Raw genomic sequence first — 12,935 nt, forward strand, 5'->3', positions numbered from 1 at the left:
AATGCCAGGGTTCGCCAAAGTCAGCAGGAGATTTAGGTGGTAACTGGACAAGGCATTCAATAACATGAGTAGTGATATGAGTGAATGTGGTAACCACATTGGGTTTTTTTTGGTATCATTAATCTACAATTACATGGGGAACATTATGTTTACTAGACTCCCCCCTTCACCAAGTCACCCCAACAAACCCCATTACAGTCACTGTCCATCAGCGTAGTAAGATGCTGTAGAATCACTACTTGTCTTCTCTGTGTTGCGCATCCCTCCCTGTGCCCACCCCCACATTATACATGCTAATCGTAAGGCCCCCTTTCTTTTTCTCCGCCCTTATACCTCCCTTCCCACCCATCCTCCCCAGTCCCTTTCTCTTTGGTAACTGTTAGTCCATTTTTGGGTTCTGTGAGTCTGCTGCTGTTTTGTTCCTTCAGTTTTTGCTTTGTTCTTATACTCCACACATGAGTGAAATCATTTGGTACTTGTCTTTCTCCACCTGGCTTATTTCACTGAGCATAATACCCTCTAGCTCCATCCATGTTGTTGCAAATGGTAGGATTTGTTTTCTTCTTATGGCTGAATGATATTCCATTGTGTATATGTACCACATCTTCTTTATCCATTCATCTACTGATGGACACTTAGGTTGCTTCCATTTCTTGGCTATTGTAAATAGTGCTGTGATAAACATAGGGGTGTATATGTCTTTTTCAAATTGGGCTGCTGCATTCTTAGGGTAAATTCCTAAAAATAGGATTCCTGGGTCAAATGGTAATTCTATTTTGAGCATTTTGACAAACCTCCATACTGCCTTCCACAATGGTTGAACTAATTTACATTCCCACCAGCAGTGTACGAGGGTTCCCCTTTCTCCACAACCTCACCAACATTTGTTGTTGTTTGCCTTATGGATGGTGGCGATACTTACTGGTGTGAGGTGATATCTCATTGTGTATTTAATTTGCATTTCTCTGATGACTAGCGATGTGGAGCATCTTTTCATGTGTCTGTTAGCCATCTGAATTTCTTCTTTGGAGAAGTGTCTGTTCAGCTCCTCTGCCCATTTTTTAAATTGGTCTATTTGCTTTTTGTTTGTTGAGGTGTGTGAGCTCTTTATATATTTTGGGTGTCAAGCCTTTATCAGATCTGTCATTTATGAATATATTCTCCCATACTGTAGGATGCCTTTTTGTTCTATTGATGGTGTCCTTTGCTGTACAGAAGCTTTTCAGCTTGATATAGTCCCACTTGCTCATTTTTGCTTTTGTTTCCCTTGCCCGGGGAGATATGTTCATGAAGAAGTTGCTCATGTTTATGTCCAAGAGATTTTTGCCTATGTTTTTTTCTAAGAGTTTTATGGTTTCATGACTTACATTCAGGTATTTGGTCCATTTCGAATTTACTTTTGTGTACGGAGTTAGACAGTGATCCAGTTTCATTCTCTTACATGTAGCTGTCCAGCTTTGCCAACACCAGCTGTTGAAGGGGCTGTCATTTCCCCATTGTATGTCTATGGCTCCTTTATCATGTATTAATTGACCGTATGTGTTTGGGTTAATGTCTGGAGTCTCTAATCTGTTCCACTGGTCTGTGTCTCTGTTCTTGTGCCAGTACCAAATTGTCTTGATTACAGTGGCTTTGTAGTAGAGCTTGAAGTTGGGGAGCGAGATGCCCCCTACTTTATTCTTCCTTCTCGGGATTGCTTTGGCTATTCAGGGTCTTTTATGGTTCCATATGAATTTTTGAACTATTTGTTCAGTTCGTTGAATAATGCTGTTGGTATTTTGATAGGGATTGCATTGAATATGTAGATTGCTTTCGGCAAGGATGGCCATTTTGACAATATTAATTCTTCCTAGCCAAGAGCATGGGATGAGATTCCATTTGTTAGTGTCCTCTTTATAATTTATAATTTGTAATTTGTTATTTGTATATTGTATTATGTTGTTGTGGAGTTTGATTACAATGTTCCAGCTTCTTTGCACAGGGACCATTGCAGAGGACTGTTAGTGTCCTCTTTAATTTCTCTTAAGAGTGTCTTGTACTTTTCAGGATATAGGTCTTTCACTTCCTTGGTTAGGTTTATTCCTAGGTATTTTATTCTTTTTGATGCAATTGTGAATGGAATTATTTTCCTGATTTCTCTTTCTGTTAGTTCATTGTTAGTGTATAGGAAAGCAACAGATTTCTGTGTATTAATTTTGTATCCTGCAACTTTGCTGAATTCTGATATTAGTTCTAGTAGTTTTGGAGTGGAGTCTTTAAGGTTTTTTTATGTACAATATCACGTCATCTGCAAATAGTGACAGTTTGGCTGACTGTCACTGACTTTCAGCTTCTTGCTGTTAAGTATGATGTTGGCTGTGGGTTTATTATATATGGCCTTTATTATGTTGAGGTTCATGAGCAACTTCTTCATGAACATATCTCCCCGGGCAAGGGAAACAAAAGTAAAAATGAGCAAGTGGGACTATATCAAGCTGAAAAGCTACTGTACAGCAAAGGACACCATCAATAGAACAAAATAGTCACTGACAGTGACTTTACCAGTCTGGATTCCTTGTATTTCTTTGTTTTGTCTAATTGCCGTGGCTAGGACCTCCAGTACTATGTTGAATAACAGTGGGAAGAGTGGGCATCCCTGTCTTGTTCCTGATCTTAGAGGAAAACTTTCAGCTTCTCGCTGTTAAGTATGATGTTGACTGTGGGTTTATTATATATGGCCTTTATTATGTTGAGGTACTTGCCCTCTATACCCATTTTGTTGAGAGTTTTTAACATGAATGGTTGTTGAATTTTGTCGAATACTTTTTCAGTGTCTGTTGAGATGATCATGTGGTTTTTGTCCTTCTTTTTGTTTATGTGGTGGATGATGTTAATGGATTTTCGAATGTCGTACCATCCTTGCATCCCTGAGGTGTATCCCACTTGGTCATGGTGTATGATCCTCTTGATGTATTTTTGAATTCAGTTTGCTAATATATATATTTTTTAGCTGTTTAAACTGTTCTTTTATTCATTTACAATTTAATAAAATCTTTTAAAAATAACTGCCCAATCATCAGTGATACTCTTGTGCACATTCTACATCTCAGAAAAAGCTTAGCATATCTGTGGGTTTGCTAATATTTTGTTGAGTATTTTTGCATCTATGTTCATTAGGGATATTGGTCTGTAATTTTCTTTTTTGGTGGGGTCTTTGCCTGGTTTTGGTATTAGGGTGATGCTGGGTTCATATAATGAGTTGGGAGTATTCCCTCCTCTTCTCTTTTTTGGAAAACTTTAAGGACAATGGGTATTATGTCTTCTCTGTATGTCTGATAAAATTCCGTGGTAAATCCATCTGGCCCGGGGGTTTTGCTCTTGGGTAGTTTTTTGATTACCACTTCAATTTCGTTGCTGGTAATTGGTCTGTTTAGATTTTCTGTTTCTTCCTTGGTCAGTCTTGGAAGGTTGTATTTTTCTGGGAAGTTGTCCATTTCTTTTCTAGGAAGTTGTCCAAGAACCAGCTCTTGGTTTCATTGATTTTTTTCTATTGTTTTATTCTTCTCAATTTTATTTATTTTTTCTCTGATCTTTATTATGTCCCTCCTTCTGCTGACTTTAGGCCTCATTGGTTCTTCTTTTTCCAATTTCAATAATTGTGACTTTAGACTATTCATTTGGGATTGTTCTTCCTTCTTCAAATATGCCTGGATTGCTATATACTTTCCTCTTAGAACTGCTTTTGCTGCGTCCCACAGTAGTTGGGGCTTTGTATTGTTGTTGTCATTTGTCTCCATATATTGCTTGATCTCTATTTTAATTTGATTGTTGATCCATTGATTATTTAGGAGCATGTTGTTAAGCCTCCTGTGTTTGTGAGCCTTTTTGCTTTCTTTGTACAATTTATTTCTAGTTTTATCCCTTTGTGGTCCAAGAAGTTGGTTCGTAGGATTTCAATCTTTTTGAATTTACTGAGGCTCTTTTTGTGACCTAGTATGTGGTCTATTCTGGAGAATGTTCCATGTGCACTTGAGAAGAATGTGTATCTTGCTGCTTTTGGGTGTAGAGTTTTGTAGATCTCTATTAGGTCCATCTGTTCTAGTGTGTTTTTCAGTGCCTCTGTGTCCTTACTTATTTTCTGTCTGGTGGATCTGTCCTTTGGAGTGAGTGGTGTGTTGAAGTCTCCTAAAATGAATGCACTGCATTCTGTTTCCTCCTTTAATTCTGTTAGTATTTGTTTCACATATGTTTGTACTCCTGTATTGGGTGCATAGATATTTATAATGGTTATATCCTCTTGTTGGACTGACCCCTTTATCATTATGTAATATCCTTCTTTATCTCTTGTTACTTTCTTTGTTTTCAAGTCTATTTTATCTGATAGTAGTACTGCAACACCTGCTTTTTTCTCCCTGTTGTTTGCATGAAATATCTTTTTCCATCCCTTGACTTTTAGTCTGTGTATGTCTTTGGGTTTGAGTTGCGTCTCTTGTAAGCAGCATATAGATGGGTCTTGCTTTTTTATCCATTCTATTATTCTGTGTCTTTTGATTGGTGCATTCAGTCCATTTACATTTAGGGTGATTATTGAAAGATATGTACATATTCCCATTGCAGGCTTTAGATTTGTGGTTACCAAAGGTTCAAGGTTAGCTTCTTTATTATCTGTCTAACTTAACTCGCTTATTGAGCTATTTTAAACACAGTCTGATGATTCTTTATTTCTTTCCCTTCTTATTCCTTCTCCTCCATTCTTTATATGTTAGGTGTTTTATTCTGTGCTCTTTTGTGTTTCCTTTGACTGCTTTTGTGAGTAGTTGATTTTTTATTTTTTGCCTTTAGTTAGTATTTGGTTGGTCTGCTTTCTTTGTTATGATTTTATTTTCTCTGGTGACATCTATTTAGCCTTAGGAGTGCTCCCATCTAGAGCAGTCCCTCTAAAATGTCCTGTAGAGGTGGTTTTTGGGAGGCAAATTCCCTTAACTTTTGCTTGTCTGGGAATTGTTTAATCCCTCCTTCATATTTAAATGGTAATCGTGCTGGGTACAGTATCCTTGGTTCAAGACCCTTCTGTTTCATTGCATTAAATATATCATGCCATTCTCTTCTGGCCTGTAAGGTTTCTGTTGAGAAGTCTGATGATAGCCTGATGGGTTTTCCTTTATAGGTGACCTTTTTCCTCTCTCTGGCCACCTTTAATACTCTGTCCTTGTCCTTGATCTTTGCCATTTTACTCATTATGTGTCTTGGTGTTGTCCTCCTTGGGTCCCTTCTTTTGGGAGTTCTGTGGGTTTCTGTGGTCTGAGAGACTATTTCCTCCCCCAGTTTGGGGAAGTTTTCAGCAATTATTTCTTCAAATACACTTTCTCTCCCTTTTTCTCTCTCTTCTTCTTCTGGTACCCCTATAATGCACACATTGTTTTTTCATGTGAAACCTTTATAAGAGTGTATATTAATAATATCTTAATTTTAAAAAAGGAAAAAAAATAACATGAGTAGTGAGTACTCTCTTCCCTCTTCAGCTCTCTGGTTCAGTCTTGCTGATTCTGTCAGTTTGATATGACTCTTTAAGCCTCCAGTGATTCTTTAACTGATTCATTTCAGTTTTAACAATGTTAGGACAGTAACAGTGTCTGTTATAAATTAATAACATTTTATTTTAATTGAATTATTTTTAAGTTATCAAACTATATTCTACACTATGATAAGCAACACTGATTTTCTCTTTATTTAGTGTAGTGATATGAAGTTTCCTTTTAAAGTAAGTTTGTCTAGGTTTTAGAAAGTGCATCAGTTTTAGGGGGAAAAATATAGGTAGGTACACAGACATGTCAAAAATCCTGACGGGTGTTGTGGATGTCTCAAAAGTTTGGGATCAGTTGCACTGTGCCCATCATCACTGACTTGCCACATGACCTGGGGCAGTCTTGAGGATCCTCTGCTCATTTGTATAAAATGGAAATGTTGGACTAGGTGATCATTCAGGTCACGTAAACCTATAAAATGCTGTGCTGTCTGGGCATTATGAGTCAGGTTTCTCCCAGGCTGAGCTGCTTAGCCTGAGGAGGTGGTAACAAGGAATCCAGAGCCATGGCCTTGCTTTACCCACTTTACCTCTCCCCCAAGACTCCTTCCTTTGACATGCTGTGTTCTTTCTTTTTTTAAAAAAATCTTTATCGGGGTATAATTCATATGCCATGCACTTTGCAATTGTGAAACCATCACCACAGTGAACCCTCGAACATTCTCACCCCAAAAAGCAGCCCCATTCTAGTCACTCTCCACTCCTCTCTAACCATCCCAGCCCTAGGCAACCACTAATCTCTGTTTCTACAGAATTGCCTATTCTGGACATTCCATATAAATGAAATCACAAATGGCCTTTTGTGAATGACTTCTTTCACTTAGCATGCTTTTAAGATTCATGTTGTAACATGCATCAATATTTCATTTATCTTTATTGCCAAATAATACTCCATTGTGTGGATATACCATATTTTAATTATCCATTCATTAGTTGATGGACATTTAGATTGTTTCCACCTTTGAGCTATCATGAATAATGCTTCTATAAACATTCATATGCAAGATGTGTGGACATGTTTTCATTTCTCTTAAGTATATACCTAGGAGTGGAATTGCTGGATGATATGGTAACTCTATTTAACATTTTGTGGAATCCCCAAACTGTTTTCCAAAGTAGCTCCACTATTTCACATTCCCCCAGCAATGTGTGTGGGTTCCAATTTCTCCACATCCTTACCAACACTTGTTATTGTCTTTAACCATTCTAGTGGATGTGAAGTGCTGGTAATCACCATGGTCTTGACTTTCATTTCCCTAATGGCTAATCATGTTGAGAATCTTCCCATGAGCTTATTAACTATTTGCATATCTTCTTTGGCAGTATCAAATCCATTGCCTGTTCAAAAATTGGATTACTTGTCTTTTTGTTATTGAGCTGTAAATCTATTTATATTCCAAATGTGGTATACTTACCTATCAGATATATGATTTGTAAATATTTTCTCCCATTCCATAGGTTGCCTTTTTACTTTCTTTTTTAAAAAAAATTATGGCTAAATATACATAACACAAAAGTTACCTTTTTAACTATTTTTAAGTGTACAGTTCTGTGGCATTAAGTATATTCACATTGTTGTACAGCCATCACCACCATCCATCTCTAGAACTTCATCTTCCCCAGCTGAAACTCTGTGATTGTTAAATACTAACTTCCAATTTGCCACTTTCCCTACCCACTGGCAACCATCATTCTACTTTCTATCTCTATGATTTTGACTACTCTAGGTACCACATATAAGTGGAATCACACAATATATTTTTTTGTGACTAGCTTATTTCACATAGCATAATGTCTTCAAGGTTCATCCATTTTATAGCTTGTGTCAGAATGTCCTTCCTTTTTAAGGCTGAAAATAATTATCACATTTTGTTTATCCATTCATGCATCAATGGATACTTGGGTCACTTATCTTTTTTGGCTATTGTAAATAATGTTGCTGTGAACATGGGTGTACAAATACATTTTTGAGTCTTTGTTTTTAATTCTTCTGGGTATATGGCCAGAGGTATGGTAATTCTATATTTAACTTTTTGAGGAACTGCCATACTGTTTTCCACAGTGACTGTGCCATTTTACATTCTTACCAACAATACACACGGGTTCCAGTTTTTCCATCTTCAACACTTATTATTTTCTAGATTGTTTTTGTTTTTTTAATAATAGCAATCCTAATGGATATAAAGTAGTATCTCATTGTGGCTTTGATTTGCATTTCTTCCACTTTCCTGATGGTACTATTTGCAGCACAAAAGATTTTAATTTTAATGAAGTCCAATTTATCTGTCCTTTGTTGCTTGTGCTTTTGGTGTCTAACTAAGAAACCATTTCCTAATCTGAGGCTAGAAGATTTACTGCTATGTTTCTTCTGAGAGTTTTATAGTTTTAGCTATTACAGTTAGGCCTATGATCCATTTTGAATTAATTTTTGCTTGTGGTGTAAGGAAGGGATCCAACTTGATTCTTTCATATGTGGATATCCGGTTGTCCTCCTGGCCCCCATTTGCTGAAAAGACAGTTCTTTCCTACATTGAATTATCTTGGCACTCTTGTCAGAAATTAATTGACCATAAAGTGTTATTTCTGATCTCTAAATTCTTTTACATTGATCAGATGTCTATCTTTATGCCAGTACCACATTGTCTTGATAACTGTAGCTTTCTAGCAAGTTTTGAAATTGGGAAGATTAAGTTTTCCAATTTCATTTGTCTTTTTCAAGATTGTTTTGGCTATTCTGGGTCCCTTGCCTTTTCATAAGAATTTTAGGATCACTTCGTGAATTTCTGCAAAAAAGGCATTTGGCATTTGACTGGGATTGCATGGAATCTGTAGATTACTTTGAAGAATATTGCTATCTTAAATACATTAAGTCTTCTGATCCATGAACATTGGGTATCTTTCCATTCACATAGGTCTTCTCTCATTTCATTCAGCAATGTTTTGAAGTTTTCAGAGTACACGTTTTACATTTCTTTTGTTAAATTTGTTCCTAAGCATTGTGTTCTTTATTTTATTGGAAATGGAAGTTTTCTTAATTTCATTTTCAGATTGCTCATTGCCAATGTATAAAGATACAAGTGATTTTTGTACATTGTTCTTGTACCCTGCAACCTAGATTCTCTTGTTTATTCTGATAATTTTTTAGTAAATTCCTTAGGGCATTCTATATACCAGATGAGGTTATCTTCAGAAAGAGAAAGTTTTGTTTCCTTTCCAATCTACCCAGATTTTTATCTATTTTTTTTGCCTAATTGCCCTGGTTAGAACCTCTAATACAATGTTGAATAGAAGTGGTGAGAGTGGGCATCTCTGTCTTATTCCTGATCTTAGAGGAAAATAATTCAGTCTTTTACGAACAAGTATGATGTTAGCTACATATTTTTTTGTAGATTCTCCTCAACAGATTGAGGAAGTTCCTATATATTACTGGTTTGTGTGTTTTTATCATGAAAGAGTATTGGATTTTGCCAAATGCTTTTTCCGTGTCTATTGAGATGATATGTGTTTTTTTTTCACCTTTATTCCACTGATATAGTGTATTACACTGATTTTCTTATGTTAGACCAGCCTTTCATTTTTTAGATAAATCCCACTTGGTCATTTTGTATAACGCTTTTTATATGTTGCTGTGTTCAGTTTGCTATTATTTTTTGAGGATGTTTATGTTTGTATAAGGGATATTGGTCTATGGCTTTCTTTTCTTGTAATGCTATTGTCCGGTTCTGTTGTCTGGGTAATACTGGTTTCATAGAATGAATTGGGAAGTGTTACCTCTTCTTTTATTTCTTGGAAAAGTTTGTGAAGAATTGGTATTAATTATCTAAATGTTTGGTAGAAATTACCAGTGAAGCCATCTGGGTATGGAATTTTTTTTTTTTTTTTTGGTATCATCAATCTACAATTACATGAGCAACATTATGGTTACTAGACTCCCCCCATCATCAAGTCCCCACCACATACCCCATTACAGTCACTGTCCATCAGAGTAGTAAGATGCTATAGAATCAGTACGTCTTCTCTGTGTTGTACAGCCCTCCCCATGCCCCCCCACATTATGTCTGCTAATTGTAATGCCCTCCTTTCCCCCTTGTCCGTTCCCTTCCCACCCATCCTTCCCAGTCCCTTTCCCTTTGGTAACTGTTAGTCCATTCTTGGGTTCTGCGAGTCTGCTGCTGTTTTGTTCTTCAGTTTTTCTTTGTTCTTATACTCCACATATGAGTGAAATCATTTGGTATTTGTCTTTCTCCGCTTGGCTTATTTCACTCAGCATAATACCCTCTAGCTCCATCCATGTTGTTGCAAATGGTAAGATTTCTTTTCTTCTTATGGCTGAATGATATTCCATTGTGTATATGTACCACATCTTCTTTATCCATTCATCTACTGATGGACACTTACGTTGCTTCCATTTCTTGGCTATCGTAAATAGTGCTGCGATAAACATAGGAGTGCATATGTCTTTTTCAAACTGGGCTGCTGCATTCTTAGGATAAATTCCAAGGAGTGAAATTCCTGGGTCAAATGGTAAGTCTATTTTGAGCATTTTGAGGGACCTCCATACTGCTTTCCACAATGGTTGAACTAATTTACATTCCCACCAGCAGTGTAGGAGGGTTCCCCTTTCTCCACAACCTCACCAACATTTGTTGTTGTTTGTGTTTTGGATGGTAGCCATCCTTACTGGTGTGAGGTGATATCTCATTGTGGTTTTAATTTGCATTTCTCTGATGACTAGTGATGTGGAGCATCTTTTGTGTCTGTTGGCCAACTGAATTTCTTCTTTGGAGAAGTGTCTGTTCAGCTCCTCTGCCCATTTTTTAATTGGCTTATTTGCTTTTTGTTTGTTGAGGTGCGTGAGCTCTTTATATATTTTGGATGTCAACCCTTTATCAGATATGTCATTTATAAATATATTCTCCCATACTGTAGGATGTCTTTTTGTTCTACTGATGGTGTCCTTTACTGTACAGAAGCTTTTTAGTTTGATATAGTACTTTTGTGGTTCCATATGAATTTTAGAACTATTTGTTCCAGTTCGTTGAAGAATGCTTTTGGTATTTTTATAGGGATTGTATTGAATCTGTAGATTGCTTTACTGGGCCTGATCTTTTTTATTGTGGGGGAAGGTTTTAATTACCAGTTCAACCTTTTTACTTGTTGCATTTTTTTTAACTTATAAATCATGAACACTGTAGATACTTTTGTAAAAGTAGAGGGAATCTGGGAAGAGCAGGAGTTGGGAAATTTCAGGGTTTCTAATTGGTTCTACCTGGAGCTGGGCCTTCTCTCCCCTTTGTTACTCCTTTTCTCTCGAGTAAGCAGTCTTCCTTCTTCCTCCTGAATACATGCTTCTGAGGTTAGGACCAATAGCCTGAGCCTGTCTCTTGGATGGAAAAAGGGTTATTTCACTTCGCATGACACAAGAGGGTGTTAGTATTCAGAACAAGACAAGTGAGAGCAGAGGTTCTCTCGGATCTCCCTGGGAACCTTCTGGTTGGGGTGTGTGTGTGTGTGTGTGTGTGTGTGCACGCATGTGCTGCCTCGCCATAAATATTGATATAAAGGGAAGGGACCTCAGCTGTTGAGATTCCCAGATCATAAGTGAGAGACCACAGTGAACTACCATATAGCCATTTAAAGAATGACATAGCTTTCTATGTGCTCATATGAAGTGTTCTCCAAGATACATAACTAAGTGAAATTGTGCAAAATGGTGTGGTGTTATTTGTATTAGAATAAGAAAAATTGAGAGAACCTATAGATGCATATAGGCTGATAAGTGCAGAGTACCTTTGGAAGGGTACTCTAGAAGAGTTCAGGAGTGGTGGGAGACTTCATTGTGATTATGCTATCTTAAAAAAGTGTTCTTAAAGTAATGAGCCTATATGAAGTGCAGTAGTGAGGCTGTGCAGTGACTACACATTTCTCTTGGGCAGCCTGGGCACAATGTCTGTTTGCTCATGGAACCACCCACCCCTCCAGGCTGTACATCTCTGCTGAGGTGGTGAGCCACAATCCAGACCTTCATTTACTTGAAGCCTCCAGTGTTCCTCAGAAATCTCTCAATGTGTCTCCCTATGGGAAACTGGTGACACATCTCAAAGGCCCTCCAAGGTTGGCATTTCCCTTTTGAACACTGTTTCAGCAGCACAGAAATCCTGGTCTGTTTTTCCAGGGTGAGGGGCTTTCAGTGCCCTCCAGCCTCCCTGAGGACTTCTGGCCAGCTGGCCCAACAGTAAAGTACCTTATTCTTTTTTGGCAGACCTGCTCATAGCTCCTCCCCACCCCCAAATGAGTGAATGTGCTGGGGGAGTAAAGCAGATGCCAGAAGTCTTTGGAATTGCCAGGCCAAGTGAGCACCCACACTAGCAGCCTGCCCTTTCTACCAAAGCATCTGGAAATAGTGAGCAGGAACACGTTTGGTTTTGGGGAAATATCTATCTTTTCTCCCATCTGAATGAATGCTTCCTCTCCTTCATAGGAACTATCCTGGAAGGCTGGGGAATATCCCAGCCTGGGCTGTTCAGATTCCAGGTCAGGTTCCAGGCCTGGGTGCAGGGCCTCAAATACTGAGGATCCTCATGTTTCTCCCACAGAGAACACCTTCTGCAGTGGGGACCATGTGTCCTGGCACAGCCCTTTGGATAACAGTGAGTCAAGAATTCAGCATATGCTGCTGACAGAGGACCCGCAGATGCAACCTGTGCAGACACCCTTTGGGGTAGTTACCTTTCTCCAGGTGAGGCACTGGTGGGACATGGGCTTGAGCCAACTTTTCTGTGGGAAAAGTCCTGGTAGGACAGGAGGGCCTGGGTAAGGGGAGTGAGGGGAACAGGAGATTTCCCTTGGTCTTCTCCCATTTTCTATTGTCTCTGATGGTTGTCTGGTAGGTTCAGATGGTCTGATTTAACCTGCTGAGATGGAAGAAGGGGGAAGGGGAAGGGGCCATTTGGGTAGGAGAGAATGGCTGTAGCTGAGTATTTCTGTGAGCAAGTAAAGACCCAGACAGCCACAGGCACAGGACCTCCCAGTAGGAATGCAGTTTTGGGACAAACTTGCCCCAACCCAGAAAGGGTGGGCCTTTATCCCAGTTGTAGCCAGGCTTGCTTGTGATCATGATGGGGTCTATGAAGGTACAGTTGTTTCCCTGGAAATTCACACAAAACGCCCAGCCCCTGACAACCAAGGGAACTTCTCTGCAGGCTGGTGGGGCCCTTTTGTCATCATTCCAAGCTTGAGTGGTCTCAAAGTATCCTCTGTTACATTCCCTGTGATCTGAGACCTGGCAGGAACATCTCCTTAGACCTCCCCTTCCAGAGACATGGGCCTGGTAACCCATCCTGAGTTGGCAGGGCCCTGATTTTCTCATCTG

General features: G+C 38.6%; 1 protein-coding gene across 6 annotated transcripts in view; it reads left to right on the forward strand.

The window, feature by feature from the left end:
- The window catches only part of SUFU (SUFU negative regulator of hedgehog signaling), a 106,730-nt gene that overhangs the window by 57,987 nt on the left and 35,808 nt on the right, over positions 1-12,935 (forward strand). For all 6 annotated transcript variants that reach the window (XR_005027401.2, XM_036898947.2, XM_036898943.2 and 3 more), the window contains exon 4: positions 12,160-12,302. Coding sequence is in view for 5 of the 6 variants with exons in the window: in XM_036898947.2 (XP_036754842.1) it covers positions 12,160-12,302 (143 nt within the window). In the remaining variant the exon portion in view is untranslated. The remainder of the gene's footprint in view (positions 1-12,159; positions 12,303-12,935) is intronic.

Source organism: Manis pentadactyla, chromosome 8, assembly GCF_030020395.1.
Source record: "Manis pentadactyla isolate mManPen7 chromosome 8, mManPen7.hap1, whole genome shotgun sequence".
Classification (NCBI taxonomy): Eukaryota; Metazoa; Chordata; class Mammalia; order Pholidota; family Manidae; genus Manis; species Manis pentadactyla.